At 60.4% G+C, this 19,278-nt stretch overlaps 1 protein-coding gene across 5 annotated transcripts in view; it reads left to right on the forward strand.

Moving 5' to 3' along the window:
* Positions 1–4,962: 4,962 nt before the first annotated feature.
* BAIAP2 (BAR/IMD domain containing adaptor protein 2) overlaps positions 4,963–19,278 on the forward strand; it is an 80,878-nt gene continuing 66,562 nt past the window's right edge. Inside the window, exons 1-2 of one of the 5 annotated variants that reach the window (XM_054535901.2) lie at positions 5,040–5,240; positions 6,801–6,899. In XM_054535901.2, coding sequence (XP_054391876.1) covers positions 5,187–5,240; positions 6,801–6,899 — 153 coding nt within the window. In that variant the 5' untranslated portion in view covers positions 5,040–5,186. Of the gene's footprint in view, positions 5,241–6,800; positions 6,900–19,278 lie in introns of all 5 variants that reach the window. The other 4 variants (XM_009252123.3, XM_024234722.3, XM_024234721.3 and 1 more) reach the window with 4 other exon arrangements.

Raw genomic sequence — 19,278 nt, forward strand, 5'->3', positions numbered from 1 at the left:
GGTGCCAGCCTTGACCTCTGGGCTGAGACAGTGAGTCGGGCTCTCCACTGTGGAGACGCCTTGCCTACCTCCCACGCTGTGCTCTCTGGAAGGAAGTCACCACGTGCAGCCCACACAGAAGGGGCACGAGCTGGGGCCCCCTCCCTGCGCCCCTTACTTTTATTTATTTATTTATTTTGAGACAAAGTTTCGCTCGTCGCCCAGGCTGGAGTGCAATGGCACAATCTCGGCTCACTGCAACCTCTACTTCCTGGGTTCAAGTGATCCTCCTACCTCAGCCTCCCGAGTAGCTGGGATTACAGGTGCCCGCCACCATGCCTGGCTAATTTTTTGTATTTTCAGCAGAGATGCGGTTTCACCATGTTGGCCAGGCTGGTTTCGAACTCCTGACCCCAGTCGATCCGCCCGCCTCAGCCTCCCAAAGTGTTGTGATTACAGGCGTGAGCCACTGCGCCCAGCCAGGCCCCTTCCTTTTAAATGTCAGCCTCTGGAGTGACCATCTGTATTGGTTGGGAGCTCTTCAGAATGTCCCATCCAGTTGCTGATGATAATGATGACCTCTCGGGTGCACTGGTCCCATTCTCTGCGCTGTTTATGTTGCTTTATGCCTGGATTCCTCCCAACAACGTTCTGCCCTCCACTTAGCGGGTGCTCAGAGAGGCTGTGACACCTGCCGCCAGCAACCAGCCAGTCATCTAGCACAGTGGTCTCCGGGCCTGCCTATGCCAGATGATGCCCCTCGGCGCTGCGCACCCCCTAAATGCACACCATGCCTGCCGATGTCAGCGCTCGCCCTGTCCCACTTGCCCTGGCGGGAAACAGCCTGCAGTGGAAACGTCGCTCTGCCTTTTACGCTGCACAAAGCCAAAGTGTGCTGGAGGCGGCTGAGCCAGGTTTCCTGCGGCAAGGAGCGGGACTCCTGACCCCACAGCCCTGGCTCCCACCCTCGATGTGCTCCTGCCTTTGCCTTCTTGCTGATAATGCTGCCATTGGTGAAGAACACGGGAGCCCGTCCAGCCAATCCAGGAAGCAAACAAACGGTGCTCCGGACACCATGCGGACAGCTTTACCCGTTGACCCCGGCCAGGCCCAGCTGCTCCCACAGCACCTGGCATGGAGGGGGAAGCGAGCAAGGGCAGGCGGGGAGAGAAGAGGCTCACCCTCCTGGCTCTGCCCTAGACACCCGTCCGATAGCACTCCAGTGCCTTCCGGTCTCTCCTGCTCTGGAACTTTCTGGTTACTGATTACAAGTGCTTTAATCCAGGAATGAAAAGAAGGAAGAGGAGTTCTGATTGGGTGGACCCTTCTCTTGGAGAGAAGGCAAAGCTGCCAGGCAGAGGGTGGGAGGGGGAGGAAGAGGAGAGAGAAAGCTCCCTTGACAGGCATAAAATGTCCCTGTGATTGCGGACAAGTGGCTACTCTCAGGCCACATTCAGCCGAGGCTGGGTGGGGCTGGTCGGGAAGAGGGAGACGGAGGTGGAAGCGGGTTCAAGTTTTGCCGGGTGGTCACCTCAGAAAGGGCTCCTTCTGTTTAGCAGAACTCCCCAATCCTTCGCCTGGCTTGCCAGGAGAACAGCTTGCTTGAAAAGCAAAGGCTGTCATCCTGTAATTAAATCTGAGACCCCCCCCATGTGACGTTGAGATGAAGCCACTTACATAACGCAACTAAAAATAAGCTGATGAAGGCTGCACACTTACACTCTCTGCCTCCAGCCCTCCTCTCCCCAGCGGCCCATCGTGCTGGCTGACCCAGGGTCCGCGTCGCTGGCTGTGGCGTCAGGTTCTTGTCTGAAGTCACTCTTGCCTCCGGCCCCGCTCAGCGCCCTGTGTGCATGAGGGCCCATCGCTGGTGCTCGGGCTGCAGACCCCTGGCTCAGAGCTGGGGTGCTGAGGATCCCCCGGCCCGCCCAGGCGAGGGCTGATGCTCATGAGAGGAGACCTACTGGGTACCGGCTCCATCTGCCTCCTTCTCAGTGACTCTTGATGAGCTGCTCATTTACACAAAGCTGCTCCCACCCCCACTCCACAGTCTGGATTGTGAAACCTACCCCACCCCACCCCCAGTGCAGGAAGAAGGTGACCCTGGTCTGGGGTGGAGACAGAGGGTCTGGGAGGGGGTGGTGGCTGGCAGTCTCGGTGGCTGTTGACACCTCTTCTGCTCTTCCTTCCTGGGAGGAGGCGGGCAGGGCGAAGCCTCTCCGCTCAGTCGATGGTTTCCTTCAGGACGTCTCATAGAGGCGTGGGTGAGATCCCAGGTCTGGGCCGCAATTTCTAGCCACAGTGCCCAAACTTCAGGCAAGCAGTCAGGTTCCACAGCTACCCCACCACACTCTCAGAGTCGAGGGGAACAAGAGGAGGGGGTGGTCTGTGAACACCTCCAAAATAAAAGGTGTCGGGACAAGAGTGCCCTCCTAACTCCACTCGGAGCTGGCGTCAGGGCGATCTCTGGATGCCCAGCCCATAAGCCTGGCCTGTCTCTTCCTGGGACCCTTGGTACTCAGCCCCCCCAGCTCCCCAGCCCCCTATACTCTTTAGAAAGGCTTCCCCATCAGTGCGAAAGGCCTCACAGGACACTGGTGAAGGCGAGCATGGAGTGCCCGGGGAACATCCTTGGTGGTGACCTTCCTGGAGGCCACTGGTGCAGGGCAGATGCCAGGCGGGCACCGAGTTTCTTGCCCTCGTTCTCCATTCCTAGGTACGAGGACCTCACCACATCCTGCTCTGCGCCTGTCATCAGCCGCGGTGTGTCTCCTCAGGTGCCGAGCTGGTCACTTCCATGTACAGCAGATGTTCTGATAATCCTCTTCTCAGGGAAGGCCTACAGCCCGCGTTCAGCCACCTGCCCAGCCGGCAGGCGGAGGGAGCAGGCCCAGGCACCGAGACTGCTGAGCCACTGGCCACCTGGAAAGCAGGCTGGCTTCTGAGTCAGTCACCGAATGTGTGTCCCCTTGGACGGGAGTAGCGCGATGATGTGCAAGCCAGCCCAGTAAGTAACGTTGGGAGCTTCTAGAAGGTGGAGCAGGACCCAGGACCGTGGGAGCTTTTCTGGAGGAGCCTACCTCTCCCGTGTTGCAGCTGATGGGAGCAGCAGGGCCTGGAGAAGAACTGTCCCCAGGCTGACCCCCCTCTTGGAGTGAGGAGACCTCCCGTGTTTGCCTGCCAGCCTCCATCTGTCATCTTGGTTACAGCCATTCAACTTTCTTCCAGGCGAGCAGGACCGCTCTACCCCCACCTGCTCCGTGTTGGCCCCAGACCCAGTTCAGGCCAGTGGATGTCTGTTCTAGGGCTGCGTGTGAGGTCGGTGGGTGCAGGGAGCACAGCAGGAAGCTGGCCTAGAAGAAGGGGGTCAGTGTCAGTGGAGATGCTCCTACCTTCAGGTAAATGCCCTCATTTGTTAGGGCCAGTTTGAGCGAGCTTTCTGTCATTTACCACCAAAAGAATCCTAAAAAATAAATACACAGGGATCTACCCCGAAATACTGGAAACAATAAAGAAAAAGGAAGCAGCCAGGGCCAGTAGCTGGAAGGAAATTCAGCCGGAGGAGAGGGGGCGCGGGGCTGTGGTGGGAGGGAGGCAATGCTTCCTGAATCTTACTTCCGTGGTCTTTCCATCGGCATTAGCCCATGCCAGTCTGGGGGTCTGCCGGCCAGCCGGCACAACTGCGTCTCCCCCAGGGGCCTGACTCGTTGAAGGAATGAATGAATGAATGATTTTGCAGGGATGGGAGGCTGGGAGAGTGAGAGGTTTCATTAAACGGAAACGCTCAGATCTGGTGTTTTTACAATGTAAAGCAAATAATTCCTGTATGTTAGCCTGATTTGTGTAAATATTTCTCCACGGGAATTGTACTGGGAGACCTGTGTGCCAACTCGGCCAGCTTCCCCTCCTTGGGAGGACCCTTAAGCAGGACCCCTCCTAAAAATTGGAGGCAGCTCTGACTCCTCCATCCCTCCTACAAGGTTCCCCCACCCCCCAGGGTTTTCCACCGCATGAGAGTCCTCCGGGACCCTAGTTTCCTACTGCCCTCGAGCCTTCCTTCCCGAGACCTCTCTCCCTAAGTAAACTGCCTCCATCGAGAATCTTCTGCCGGCACGAGGGTCCTCCCCCTCCCTAAGGGTCGCCCTGTCCCCAGGCCTTCCAGCAGGAAACTCCCCGTTCCCTCTCCAGATCCTCCTTCCCAGGGCCCTCCTCCAAGATCCTCTTCCCCAACCCTCCTCCCCCAGGGTCCTCCCCCTCCAGAATCCCGGCCCCAAGCCCCCAAGCGCTGTCTGCCTGTCTAGGGTCCTCCCCAGAGTTCACCTTCTGCAGGATCCCTCCAAGTCCTCTCCTCACGATGCTCCCCCGAAATCCTCCTTCTCCAAGTCGTCTCCCACTCCAGGGTCGAGCTCTCTCCAGGGTCCTCCTGCAGCACCCCCTCCCCCAGGGTTCTCCTCTCTGCCCCGAGGGGCCGGCCGGGGGGTCGCCGCCCGCCCGGCGGGCTTACCTGCGAAGCGGCGGGGTCGGGGCCTCTCCCACCTGTAAGCCCGACCCGCGGCGTCCTGCGTCCGAGCCGCTCCCCGCCCCGCAGCGCCAGGCCGCGACCCGGCGGGCCGGCCGCAAGCCCCGAAGTGCCACTTCGCGAAGTGCCGCCTCCACGCGCGCTCGCCGCCGGCGCCCCCCGCTCTCCTCCCCGCACCTTCTGCTCCTTCTTCCTGCGCCACCCCGCCCCCGCCTCCCCACCCCCAGCCCGGCTGTTGCCGGGCCCCCCTCAGGCAGTTCCTAGGGCCCCAGCCCGCGCCGCGCCTCCCCTCTCCTCCCCCAGGATCGACGCCGCCGCCGACCAATCGCTGCCTGGAGTCGGCCACTAGGCCCCGCCTCCGACCCGCCCCCTCCCCTTCTCCGGAACCCACCAATGGAAAGGGCGGCGCGGGGGCGGGGCCTGGCGGTTGCCTAGCAGCGGTAGCGCCGGGCGGGGGCGGGTGGTCGGGGGCGGTGATGAGGGCGCAACGGGGGCGGGACGCAGGGGCGGGGACTGCCGCGGGGCGGGGCCTGAGGCGACTATAAAAGTGGCCGCCGCCGGACGCCGGGCTCTGTGGTTCGGGTCCGCTTTCGTCTCCATCGTGTTGCTGTTGCCGCCGCTGCTGCCGTCGCTGCTGCCACCGCTTGCGCCCCCGCTGCGGTCTGTGGTGCAGCCGGGACCCAGGACCATGTCGCTGTCTCGCTCAGAGGAGATGCACCGGCTCACGGAAAATGTCTATAAGGTGAGCGCCCCCCGGCGCCGAGCTGAGCCCGCTCCGGGTGCTCCCGGGTCCCGCGCCGTCCGCGCGCCCGAGCCCGACCAGGGCGGCCCCGGGGCCGCGCGCGGCGCCAGGAGGCTGGGACTTCGGGAGTCTTCCCGGCGCGGCCACCCGGGACCGGGCTGCTGGGGTGGTGAGCCCGGCGCCGGCCGCTCACAGGTGGCCACCCCCGCCCGGGCCCCCCCACCCCATGCGCGCCGCGGCCCGGTCGGTCCCCAGCCCCAGGCCCGGGGAGCACTCCCCGCTCCGACGGCCCTGCTCGGCCCCCGCGCGCCCGCCTTGGCGTCGGCGGGAACGGAGCCGCGCGCCGGGTCCCGGGAGCCCTCGGACCTGTCTGAGTCGTAGCACACCCGAGCAGGGCCGGGGCGGCGGGGGCGGCGGGGGCGGCGAGCCCAGGGGTTGTGGCGGCCGGGACGGCATGGGGGCTGTCTGAAGGCCGCGGCCGGCGCGGTGGCACCGTGGGGTTCCTCCAGGCGCGGTTGCGCGAGCCTCGGGCACTTCATTCTCAACGGGCTTTCCCTTTCCACAACTCCTGTCCGGCGCCGATGCTGGGGCCTAAGGTGGGAGGTCGGAGCGCAGGCAGGCTGGATGGGTGGACGGATAATCTATCATCTTATGTAACCGCGGAGAGAGAAGACTAATTGTGTAGGAGGCTGACGTGCCTGCCTTTGCTTCAGATGTGTTAAGAGTGGCATCCACGTTCTCGTCTGTGAAATGACAGGTTCACATCCGAGGGCCGCAGAGCACCGCTGGAAGCCTCCCCTGCTGCCCCCTTCCCGGTCGTTTTTGTGGCTGGGATACCGACAAACAGGCCATTGGTTTCCTCTTTCTTCAGCATCCGTTCTCGGTCCAGACCCCCACGCCTGAGCCCGGCAGCTCCCGGGGAGCATTTTCTCAGAGGAGAAACCCCTGCCCTGGGTGTCCCTGGGTCTTGGGCGATCTCTTACAGATGTGCTTTGTTTCAAAACTGTCTGAAGGTTCAGTGACAGGCTGGTCGATGAGTGGAGTGGGTATTTACCCGGCAGTTGCTGGTTCTTGCCTCCTAACCGGCTTGTGCCCTGCCCGGCAGAGTAACTGTTTCTGATTGTGTTAGGCGGTCAAGGTGTGCCTGGCCAGAGGCCTGCGAAGCCCTCTTAGCTCTCAGGCTTGGGAGAGCCAGATGGAGGCTTCTGGGGTGGCCCCTCTGGTTCCAGCTGGAGTGCAGGGGGCAGATTGCACTCGAATACAGCCTTCAATAAAGCTTGTGAAGCTGGGGCCGCGTCAGTCTGGAAGGATTGTGAAGGCGAGTGCGGTCAACTAGATGAGTCCTAAAGCCACGTTGGAGCCCCTGGGAAACAGGATTCAGGGTGACCTGAGGAGTCGGCTTGGGAAAGGCACAGGCCCTGGGGTTGTTAGGTTTGGTTTCACAGAGTCTGTGGCCTACGGTTCTGGCCTTGTTGCTCTGTGGAAGCACATGCTGTCAAGGGAGGGAGGTTTATTAAATTATTAGTCATTAGCTCCATTACGACTTGTTCGTGATTGCAGAGGGTGGAAGAGAAGTACCGGCGGAACCTTTTTCCTATTTTCTCTGCTTCTGCGCTGAAACCAGAAAGCAGGAACCTTCGTGGTGAGAGTTGGCAGGGGGTGGGTACATGGAGTGGTTTTGCTCTGGGGGACCGACCCCGTGAGCGTCCTTAATAAAACTCTCCTAACGTGGCAGCCGGCCTTCACCTAGGTGAAGCTGTAATTTATCTGCAGGTCTGAGTGAAATCTGCTGGCAGGAAAACTCTTAGGACTGAGTGTTTGGGGACTTTGAGCCCCTGTGGACGCAGACTAGCAGGTCTGGAGCACGTGAAACACACAGGTTCTGCGTTTTGTCTTCCACAAGTGGGTTAATTGGTGATTTTCCCAAGTGAAGATGTGGCGGTTGATGATTTGATTTAGCACGGCTGGACGCGGTAGGCCGTAGGTGTCTGAAGGGCTGATCCACTCTGGAAAGGCTTTGCCCTGGCGGCAGGCTTGCACTACTGCTGCACACAGGCGGGGTTGGTTTTGTAGGTGGCTCCTGCTGCCACTCCGGGGGCCTGACCGCTGAGTCTTTGAGTCCTGGTGCTGTTACCTTTTTGTGCTTTGTCACTGGGGAGCTCAAGGTGCCTTGGTAGTGCCGGTACTGGTTGGGCAGCTTTTGGCAATGTCGGCCAGGCAGAAACTCAGCCCACATGGAGATATAGTCAGGAGACCGCCAAAGCCACCGGTGTGCACGCCTGGGCCGGTCCAGCCGGTCCAGGCAGTGCTGAGCTCCGTCCTCTCCTGGGACGGTGCTGCCTCTGGCATCCCTTCCCGGGGCCGCTCCTGTGCCTGGGTTGGCGGCTTGCAGAGCCCTGGCAGTGCCTCTTGGAACGGCTGTGCTGTGGCCTGCTTCCTGTCACCCGCGATGCGGCTCAGCTGTTTGGTTTGGACATTGCATCGCCTTAACTGCAGTTCTGAGTGGTGTTTGCCTTGGCAAAGGAGGACGCTTGTCCTTGGCCTTGCTGATTAAAAATGCGAGAATAAAAAGTGCAGTTTTGATTTTCTTCCCTGTAAGAATCCGTAACGCAGACTTTGACCTCTTTTCCGGTGGCTCCATTCCCTTGGGAGCTGTGTCCTTGGGGAATTTTATGGAAGATGAAGGGGAGGGGAGTGGAACGGCTTCCCGGTGTTTGCGGAGAACGTAATCTCAGACCTTCTGGGGGCACTGCGTGGGCTGGGCCCTGCAGGTGTTGGGAGGGCAAGGCGAGGAAGACCCCTTCCTCCACAGGAGCCTGGGCCCGGCGCTCGCTCAGGTAGCCCTGGGTAATGGCCCAGATGGAGGGATGGAGTGCTGGAATCTGCCTCCCCCAGTGGCCTTTGGAATTAAGGCTACTGAAGCTGCAGCCCTCTTGGGGAAGCCCCGAGCATCCCTGCGTGCTGAGGGGCTGGCTCCCTGGCTGGCTGTGGCTCCTGGAATGCCAGGCGAATGTCAGGTGGGTGTTTTCCTCAAGGTCTTGTGTCCGCAGAGAAGTCCTGGCTCCCAGGTGACCCATGACCTGGAGTGTGGCGGCTCCAGCACCTTCTCTGGGCATAGTGCCATTGGCCCACAGCCTGTCCTAGAACATGTGAGGCGAGAGAGCATCTGGGGAGGAGGAGGAGTCCCCGTTACAGACGCGGCCATGGCCTTCCTTGTGCAGAGGCTCTTGGCCGTGGCTGGTCACTCTAGCAGCTGGTGGGGAAGCCAGCCTGGCGGGGCCGCAGCCGTGCTTCGAGGAGACGGGTGCCACAGGGTTTCTGGAGCCAGGAGCCAGTTGGGTTTGCCATCTCTGGTGTGATTGGTAAGGGCTGGCGCCAGGTGGTGGGCGTCATGTGCTGGGTGGCAGGGAGCACACTGCCGGCTTTTCTGCTCCGTGCCCGGCTGCCAGGGCCTGGCTGCTCCTCTCTGCCACACCCAGCTTCTTCCTGGGGTGTGCAGAGCTCACCATCCCCTCCATTTGGAGGCGGTGGGGGGTGGTCTCTGACAGGCACCTCCTGGCATTGGAGCCACCTGCCTGGGGGGCAGCAGACCTGGCACCTGAGGAGGAGAGAAATCACAGTGCTGGGCCCAGCTCCGTGCACGTGTGCATGTGTGTGCGTGTCTGTGTGTGCACACGTGCATGCGGTGCTTTGTTTTTAGGGATACCTCCTGGGGTGGCCCCTGTGGGCACCATCTTGCCGTGGGGTGGCTGCGTCTGCTGTTACTGAGTGGACCTGGCCTGCATTTTCTCCACATGTGCATGTCGTGTTCTGTGTTACCCGCCCTCGCCACCGCCAGCCTTTAGCAGGGGGCACGTCTCCCAGGAGCAGTACTGATGTGGTTCCCTCGGCAGGGTGGCCAGGGCACAAAGACTGGCTGCCATGTCATGCTGCCCTCTGGGCTGCCCAGCCTGTGTGGGCTTTGGCCCCAGGCGCTGTCCTGCTAGTTGTTGGCTCCAGGGTGCACGGCCCTTCTGCTGGCGCTTGCTCAGCGTCCCATGCCTGCTGGCCCCAGGTGGTGTCCAGCGCTCGCTTGGTGTCCCATGCCTGCCGTGCCGTTGGTGGCTGCATGAGGTCTGTGTCTAACGATGGATGTGACCAGGCGGTTCTGGGACGTGGCGCTTGTGGAGTTGTGGGCTGGTTGGGGGAGAGTGTCTTGCCCGTGCCTGCTGTCCCCACAGGCCTTGCCTTGAACAAGTATCCTTCGTTGGGGAGATTGATTAGCTCGTGGGACTGGCTGAGTAGACTTGAGGTTCAGGTTTAAAATGAAGGCCAGTGCTGCCCTGGGCTTTCAGGGGCCACCGTTAGAGGGGAGGGCAGTGGGTGGGGGCTGCTGGGAGCTGTGTTCCTGTTGCTGTCTTGTTTTCGACTGAAGCTTCCAAAGGTCGAGGCCTGAGGGCCAAGGCCTGTCTGCTGGCCACAGGCACCATGGGCTGAGCTGTCCAGGATAGGTGGTCTTGCAGGGGAGGGCTGGTGTGTGACCCGGCCACTGAACGGGAGGGGCCTGTCCTTCCAAGCTCCAGGAAGCAGGCTGGCCGGGAGGCTGAGGCCCGGTTCACCCTTCTCCCCCGTTCACAGGTCTGGGCCCTGGTCAGGGGAGCAACCCCAGCGTCACTGCAGGAGTGGCAGGTGGTGAGCAGAGCTGGGCATCACCACTTGTCCCCACCCAGCCTTACATGGCCCTCTCTGCCAGCTGCCCTGGGCTAGTGTTGCCTGTGGCTGCCACCATGGGTGGGGACACTCGCACCGTCGGTGGAGATGGGGTGCCACTGACTGAGGTTGAGGCTGGCTCCTGTCCTTCCTTGCACTGAGCCAGAGTCTGCCCTGTGTTGCCTTCCCAGCCACCTTGTCTGGTGACTTTGTTTGAGGCCCCAGGATAGGGAAGCATCCTCGTGGCTGCACAGAGCCCGTGGTCCCCTGGAAGCTCTGCACTTGGGCGGCCGGCGCCGTCAGCCGCCCCCCACAGCCTGCGCTAAGATCCCTAGTAATTACAGGCAGGCGGGGATGGTGCTGGCACCAGCCTCCAACACACTTCCACCTCCCCCGAGCGCTGATTCATTCCTGGCCCCTGGCTGTGCCTGTACAGCTGCACGATGATTCGAGGGGCCTCAACCCAGAGGCAGAAGGGGAGGCCGAGAAGGGACCCGTTTGGCTCTGTGACTGCAAGGGCTTGATCTGTCCTGCCCACGGATGCTTCCTTTGGGCGTGGAACGGCGGCCAGCCTGTGAGGGGCCCATCAGTATTTGGGAATGAACACATCTTGTTTCTGGATTCTGGAGCGTTTATGCTTGAATCACTGTCCCGCCTTTGCTGAGGGTCTGCTCCTCGAGCGGTGGCCTGGGCCCTCTGAGGGCTCCCTGGAGGTGGTGGCAGCTCACACCACATGCAGTTGGAATCCCTGTTTCCCAGGGCTGTGGGCAGTGCAGGCTGAGGAGATGGCCCTGGTGTGGGGCTGGCCTAGGCAGGCTGGGGGCTGTTTCTCCAGCTATGGCCCAGGGGCTGTTGGTGTTGGTCCTGTACCAAGGTGACCAGAAAGCCCAGGGAACAAGAGTGGAGGAGGCTGTGGAGATGGTGGGGAGGTAGGGCCTGAGCCCATGCTGTGCTGAGGAGTCCCCTCCGGGGGGCAGGAGGCTGGGGATCTGCCCCTGGCAGGGGCCCTTTTCTGCCTGCCAGGCACAGTGATGCCCCCAGCACCTCCCTCAAGTTAACCCCCATCTGCCCCTGGTCTTTTTGACTCACACTATGGAGCCTTGTCTGCTGGTTCTTGGTTTGGTCAACCCTGAGCCTTGGAAAATCCTGCCTGGTCCTTGAGCTTCCTGCCAAGCCTGCCGGGAGGAGCCTTGCCTGGCCTGTCCCCTGGCCATATGACCTTGGCCAAATCTTGCTCCCTGGGCAGTGGGTACAGCAGGCAGGATGCTCCCAGGGTCCCTGGAGGCTCCGGGGCCTGTCCCAGTTCAGGTGGCACCAGCCTTGGTATCCTCAGTGCTCTAGTCCTCACTCTGATGGGCAGGGGTGGGATTCACGCGGCACCATCAGATCTGATGTCCTGGGCCGTGAGGTGCTGGGGGCCCCTTGGAGGGGAAAAGGCTATCGGTTACAACAGGGTGCTTTTGTTCTTGCTTAGAGTTTTTATTTTATACTTACTGGGACAGTTGTTTTGTAATTGGGTAGTGTTTTTCTCGTTTTTTGGTTTTTGTTTTTGTTTTTGTTTTGTTTTTGCAGACGGAGTTTTGCTCTTGTTGCCCAGGCTGGAGTGCAGTGGCGCGATCTCGGCTCACTGCAACCTCCGCCTCCTGGGTTCAGGTGCTTCTCCTGCCTCAGCCTCCCAAGTAGCTGGGATTACAGGCATGCGCCACCACGCCTGGCTAATTATCTATTTTTAGTAGAGATGGGATTTTTCCATGTTGGTCAGGCTGGTCTCGAACTCCCGACCTCAGGTGATCCACCCGCCTCTGGCTCCCAAAGTGCTGGGATTATAGGCATGAGCCACTGCGCCTGGCCCTGTTTGGGTAGGTTTTTAAATAATCATTGAATTCATGTGAAGTAAATTGGTAGGGTTTTCTTAAAACTTATTTTTCATGGAAAGTTTGACTTCTGAGTCACATTTCAGCTCTGTGCTTGTCCACTGGGCACCTGCCCCTGAGCCGTCAGGGGTGCCTATGCCAGAACACCTCCTGAGTATGTCTCTGAGATTTTTTTCCAAGCCCCTGCTCTTCCATTTTTGTTACTGGCACTTTTTTACTTTTTTTTTTTTCTTCTTTCTTTCTTTTTTTCTTTTTTCTTTCTTTCTTTTCTTTCTTTTTTTTCTGAGACAGAGTCTCGCTTTGTTTCCCAGCCTGGAATGCAGTGGTGTGATCACACCTCAACTACAGCCTGAACCTCCTGGGCTTACACAGTCCTCCTGCCTCAGCCACCTGAGTAGCTAGGACCATAGGCATGCCCCACCTGTGTGCCTGGCTAATTTTTTTTTTAATTTTAATTTTTGGTAGAGATGGGGTCTTGCTATGTTGCCCAGGCTGGTCTTGAACTCCTAGGCTGAAGCAGTCCTCCCACCTTGGCCTCCCAAAGTGCTGGGATTACATGTGTGAGCAAACGCACCCTGGTGCTTTCTTGATCAGGTTTTCAGACAATGGCCAGGACTCCTGTTCCTTCTTCGGCCAGGACTCCTGTTCCTTCTTCGGATGGTCCTTATGTGTTTTGTGCACTGAGCTGTCCAGGCGTGCCCCTGCCTGGTTGTGGCAGGGGACAGTCAGCAGGTGGGCCATGCCAGGTGAGCGCCTGCATGTCACGGCTGCCCCAGTGGGAGTCGCAGGACGCGAATGGTGGAATGCGCTGGGGTGGCACCGGTGCCTGTGCCGGAAGAGAGCGACATCTTGACGTTAGAATGGGGGTGGGGATGGTGGTAGGGGAGCGGGTGTCCCCTGGCTGCAGGAACTGGCATCTGTCCAGTGGAGGGTTTGTCTCACCCAGAGCCAAGCGTGGTCTGGGTGGATGCTGCTAGTGGCAGGCAGAGTGGCCTTGCCGCTTCCAGGTGGGGCTTTTAATTTAATTTAATTTTATTTATTTAAGACAGAGTCTTGTTCTGTCACCCAGGCTGGAGTGCAGTGGTGTGACCTTGGCTCACTGCAGCCTCTACCTCCTGGGCTCAAGCAATTCCAAGAAGCTGGGATTACAGGTGTGCGCTACCACGCTGGCTAATTTTAGTATTTTTAGTAGAGATGGGGTTTCACCATGTTGCCCAGGCTGGTCTTTAACACCTGGGGTCAAATGATCCTCCCACCTCAGCCTCCCAGAGTGCTGGGATTACAGGCGTGAACCAGTGCGTCCGGTCTAGATGGGGCTTTTAAGCCAGTGGGTGTGGTGGAGGCTGAGATACCACCACCTGAAATGAAGTAGACCTGGGTCCCCCCATACCCATTTTTCCAGCCCCCTCTTCCCTGGCCGACTATGTCTGCCAGAGGAGGCCTGTGTCCATCTCCATTTGTTCCGCCGTGGAAAGCCTGTCCTCACGCAGTCCAGGCATGGATGGAGCATCAGCCTCCACCTGTCCTGCTCCTGGGCTGAGACTCCAGGGCCTCGGTGGCCCCCGGCCGTGGAGCAGAGCTGTGGGCTGCGGTCCGACCGGTGGCAGGAGTCCCATCTAGGGATGTGGCTGTGAAGCTGGGGTGCTGGGGCCTGGGTGGTGTCACCTCTGTCTCTGGCTCTGGGGACGGCTGGGCCCGCAGCGTCCTGGCACTCAGGAAGCCTTGCCACTGCTCACACTAGAGCGTCCTGGCACCCAGGAGGCCCTGCCACTGCTCGCACTGGAGCATCCTGGCACCCAGGAGGCCCTGCCACTGCTGGCACCGGAGCGTCCTGGCACCCGGGAGGCCTCGCCACTGCTCACACTGGAGCGTCCTGGCACCCGGGAGGCCTCGCCACTGCTCACACTGGAGCGTCCTGGCACCCGGGAGGCCTCGCCACTGCTCACACTGGAGCGTCCTGGCACCCGGGAGGCCTCGCCACTGCTCGCACCGGACACTGCTCTGGACGTTCTCTGTGCTCAGCCTTGTTACTGTTGCCTCGTGTGCGGGTCCTGGGTGTCCCTGCCTGACAGGGGATCCTGGGTTCGGGGGAGAAGTGTGTCCCTACCCATAAGCTGCAGTGGCTGAGCCCATTGAAACTGGCCAGCCAACTCCAGGGCCCTCTGGCTCTCCAGCCGTGCGTCTGTCCTTCTGTTCAGGAGTTCGAGGAGTTCAGGAAGGCGTTCTCGCTGCTGGGCCTCAGTTTTCTCATTAATTCAGTGAGACAATAGCGTATTTCCTGGCACAGAGAGAGTACTGGGTAAGTGGTGGCCACGATCGCTAGCTTGTGGGACAGAAAGTTCTTCAGAGATCAGAGGTCAGTGGTCCAGAGCAGGAAAGCCCCGCCCCGAGGCTGCTTGCGGCTGTCTGCTTTCCTGGGATCCTGTGTTCCTGAGTGTGGCCAAACCCCCCCGGGCCGGCACCTCCCACCTGCCTGACCTGAGGTTGGCGGGAGGTGGGGCCGTACAGGCATTCCAAGGCTGCCTCCCTGCTTGCTCAGCCGCAGTTGCTCCTCCAGCCGTGAGCCCAGCCCGAAAGACCGGCCAGTGCCTTCACAGAGAAGGGATGGGGCAGTGGCCCTGGGGGTTCTTGCAGGCCAGGCGGTGACCAGACTTGGGTCTGCGATTGGCGGTAATGAGTGACCTAGTGACCGGGCCTCTCCACGTTGGAGGGGGACCAACACAGCGCCACAGACTGCGCCCACAGGATGGCCATGGCACCCGGCTTGTCCCTATGGTATCTGTGCCCTCTTCTCTTCTCTTATAAGGCACTGGTCATATGGGATTACGGCCCACCCTAGTGACCCCAGTTACTTTTATCATCTTCCTAAAGACCCTGTTTGCAAACACAGTTGCACTGCGTGATGCCAGGGATTAGAACTTCAACACGTGCATCCTGGGAGGGGACACAGTTCAGCCATGACACCCAGTGGGCCCTACCCCGCGACGGAGTGCAGTAGCTGCTGGAGGGGCCGAGTCTTCCATGTTGCCTGGAGGTGACCACTTGTCTGTCTTCAGGCTGATTGTATTACGAGTCTGTGATGGTTTTCTCTTCCAACCTCAATCAGATTGCAGCCCGCAGTTTATGACAACAGGAAGGTTTCCACAGGGACAGCTGATTCTATTCGAAGAGCAGTCAGCTGGCAAGGCGCCAGCTCAGTGCTGGCCACAGGCGAAAGGCAGCTGGAATGCACCGTCCCGTGTGGGCCGGACACCCCGTGAGGCTGAGCAGTTGCTAAGTTCTGTGACCCAGGCCAGGGTGGCCGGACGTTGGAAGGTGTTTGTAAGGGGCTCTGTCCCCATTGAAGCTGGGATAGGCAGGATGTGCCTCTCGGACAGGAAGGAAGTGGCCGGACTGCTTGGTGCTGTGTTTGGACTTTGCTGGGCTGCGGCTCCTCCTGCGCGGGCCGGGTCATGGCGTCCTGCGTGCAAGGCCCCACGTGTGGCTTTTGCCCTTGTGGACCTCTGCTCCTGGGGACCTCGTTCAGGAGGGTCAGACTTGGGGCCCCTGACAGTTGAGGACCCCAGGAGAAAGCTCGCAGAGGGCGTGCAGGTGTCCAAGGCCCGTGGAAAGGGAGATGCTGCTGCAATCCTGAAAGGGAAGCAGGGTCCCGGGCTGGGGCTGGGGGCCCAGGGGAATGGCTGTGTGGCCCTTCCCACAGGCGGAGGGCAGAAGCGCCTGGCTCAGGAGCTGGCCTTAGTGTTGGCATTTGTCCCTGTTGTTTTTAGCTGCAGCATTCATGGTCCCTGTCCTGGGGCCTCCCAGGAGCCTGGCGGGTAGGGCAGGCAGCATGAGGGAAGGAGTCCCTGCACCTTGGGCCCCTCCTGGCGGGAGGCCACCTGCTCCTCTGGTCACATCTGGGCACCGTGCCAAAGACACAAGGAATCACTTTATTATGATGTTGATGGCCTTTCTGTGGGTGCTCCTGGAGGCTGAGAACTGGAGCTACCACCTTAGGCGACATCCCAACCCCTCACGCTGACCCCACCATGACTCATGGCCAGGCTGCCTGGGGCCCTGCAGGAGTCCCTGGTATGCCTGGGACCTGGGTGTCTCCCTTCAGTCTTCCAGGAGGGGCTGGGCTGTGCCCTCCATCTGTCTGATCTGAGTGGTTCTGGGGGAGTCTGGGTCAGCCAGGCCATGCCGAAGCTGCCCTTGGAGAAGCCTAGTGGCCCCTCCTGACCCCCCTGGGGCAGGGTGGGAGACCAGCCCCCTCTGTTTGGGAACAGGCTGGCCTCTTCCTCCCTCCAGAGAGGTGCCTGCTTCCTGACACCCAGAGCCCTCTGCGGGGTCTCATGGCCTGGGGGGGCTCATGGTGGGGGCCCCTGGCATGGCAGAGGGGTTTGGCCACACAGTTTTCTCCTGTCCTTGGCTGTGGGGACCCCATTAATACTCACAGGGAGGCAGAGCTGCCGGCTCCTGCACCCCCAGCCACAGAGGGTAAGGAGGAGGATGCTGTCTCTGCCTGGTTTGTCACTGTTCCCCTTGGGATCCCGTTCTGCAGGCTCCAGCCCACCTTCAGGCTCCCGTCCTCACCCTGCGGGCCGTTTCCTCCCAGAAACTTCCATGCATCCCCTTGTTTCCTAAATCCGTGTACATGTGTTTGTAGTTTGTCTCCGACTCGAACCAAGTAAGATGCAGTTCAAGATCTGCCTCCTCCAGGCAGCCCTCCCAGCTGGGCTCCTGGAGTTGGTTTTCTTCCTTCAGGAAGGATCCTCCAGGACAGATGTCCAAGTGTTTAGAGGGGACAGGACCGTCCACACCACTCCAGCCAGGCTTCCTTCACACCCTCACAGCCCCCACTCCTCTTGCCCTGTGAGCCAGCTCCCAGGTCTGGAGCTCATCGGTGCTCCTGTGTGTGGGGTCAGCAGTGGCCCGCCCTGGAGGACACTGCCGCGTTCCCGATGCTCTCTGCCCACAGAAGCCCCCCAACCCCCCTGGCAGCCAAGGGAACTGAGCCTGTGGCCCCCGGACAGCAAGCTCTGAGGTGTCCTCCCAGGAGGACACTGTCCACTGCTGCAGGGCCCCTCCTGCACCTCCCCCTTCCATGCTGGACATGTGGCTTGGGGTTTCCAGGCTCGGCTCTGTCCCGGGTGCCCTTCCCTGGAGCCTGGCGTCCTAGGCAGTGTCCCGTCAAGTCTACATGGACCCGAGTCGTGGGGGCTGTGAGGTCCGTGTCTGTGTGTGGGGTCCTCCTGCTGTGGCCGTGGTGGTACAGCGGGCTGGGGGAAGCCCCTCTGGCACTGCTGGCCCCGCAGCTGCCACTGGCTTCTGCCTGTCGAGACAGAGGTGGAAGTGAGGGCGGTGGTCCCGTGGGCAACAGCAGCCTGGCCCCTCAGTAGCTGTGCTGGTCCGTGGGCGAGGGAGTGGGCGGGCAGGGCCCCTCCCCGCAACAGTCAGCCGCCCTGGGCATTGGCCCTCCTGGGAGAGGCCAGGTGGATCGAGTCATCCTTTTTCCTGATATTACTGGAATGTGGCCTTGGGGAGCGTGTCAGGTGCAACACCAGGACTGATTGGGAGAGAGGGACCAGGCTGGCTGTGTGGTCAGCAGGGTTGAAGCCAGGACTCTGGGCTCCACCAAGGCTGGTAGGCTGGCCCTTGCCTTCCTGAGCCTCACTTTCATCTTGTTCAGTGTAAGATGGGACAGTGACTCTCATGGAGGGGCTTGGTGAGGATTAGGGTGATGAGGGTCTAAGGCAGCCAGGGAGGGTCCTAGCATCGACTCTTTCTCTCAGTTTGTTCTTTTGAGTAGATAGAAAACACGGCTCAGCCTGGCCACACACAGATACATGTAGCACACACACGGGTCCATATGTGTCCAGTACACACGTGACTGCACATGCACAGGTAGACACGCTCATGCCCACAGCATACACACGGGTCCATCTCATGCCCACAGCACACACACGGGTCCACAAGCGTCCAGCACATGTGTGGGTGTACATGCACAGGTAAACATGCAGCTCTTGCCCACAGCACACACACGGGTTCAGCTTATGCCCACAGCACACACACGGGTTCAGCTTATGCCCGCAGTACACACACGAGTCCACATACACCTAGCACATGCGTGAGTGTACATGCACAGGTAAACGCATGCAGCACATGGCCGCAGCACACACACGGATATACGTGCATGCGTGGGTCCATACGCACGCAGTCCCTAGGGGTGTGGCCATACACGCCCACCCTGGCATCTGCCTTGAGGGGCTGGAGGGAGGTGGGGGACACTCTCTGTCAGCAGAGAGACTGCTTTTGTTTGTGGCCACCCTGCCAGGAAAGCGCTGGAGAGGCGGCATCACAGGAAGGAGAGCCAAGGGGTAAACGGAATTCCTGGCCCGGCGCAGTGGCTCTCGCCTGTAATCCCAGCACTTTGGGAGGCTGAGGTGGGCGGATCTCTTGAGGTCAGGAGTTCGAGACTAGCCTGGCCAACATGGTGAAACCCCGTCTCTACTAAAATACAAAAATTAGCTGGGTGTGGTGGTGCACACCTGTAATCCCAGCTACTCAGGAGGCTGAGGCAGGAGAATCACTTGAACCGGGAGGCGGAGGTTGCAGTGAGCTGAGATTGCGCCACTGCACTCCAGCCTGGGTGACAGAGCGAGGCTCTGTCTCAAAAAAAAAAAAAAAAAAAAAGAATTCCTGAGCAGGCGGAAGGTGGACCCCAGCACAGCCCAGGAGTGGGCAGGAGAGCAAAGTCCTTTGGCAGAGGTCCTTTCTGTAAATGTACTAGCCACTCTCCCTTTGTTCCCCAAGTTGGGAGGAGGTGGAGATGACGGGGGTTTTGCTGCTGCCTTGTGCCCGCACTGGCCAGGCCGGCCCGCAGCACTGAATCATAATGGCCATCAGTCTCCAGGCTGGCCAGCAGTGGCCTGCAGCTCGCCAGCCAAAAGGGCTCCTTGGTTCATCAGCGTTCTCTGACGGCCACCTCTGCAACTGGTGGACATGGCCCTCCCATTTGTACCTTCAGAAATGCATAGCTGGGGTCCCTGGGGGCTGTAGTAGGGACAGCTGGAGTCCCTGCTGTGGTCAAGGCCTGGATTCCATGCGACTCCAGGGCCACTGGGACATCCGTCTCTATGGACATCCCAGCAGGAGGGCAGCCAAGCGTGCGGGCATCCCTGGGCAGGGATCCCTCCTCCCCCGGCGCTTTGCGGCATGCGTCCTATGAGGGGAAGCCTTCCATGGCGTGTGTGGGAGCCCCTCGTGGGCAGGACCCCCTTCATGGGCAGGACCCCCTTCATGGGCAGGACCCCCTTCATGGGCAGGCCCGCCCAGAACCCCCCCTGGGGTGGGAAAGGTGTTGACTGGTCAATAGTGAATGAACAAACGAGGAACTGGAAGTCCGTGCCGGCCCGGGAACACGGCCCAGGGAGCCAGTGCTTGGTCACCGGAGGCACAGCAGAGCTCTGCACACGCCAGGCTGCGTTTGCACC

Source organism: Pongo abelii, chromosome 19 (assembly GCF_028885655.2).
Source record: "Pongo abelii isolate AG06213 chromosome 19, NHGRI_mPonAbe1-v2.0_pri, whole genome shotgun sequence".
Classification (NCBI taxonomy): Eukaryota; Metazoa; Chordata; class Mammalia; order Primates; family Hominidae; genus Pongo; species Pongo abelii.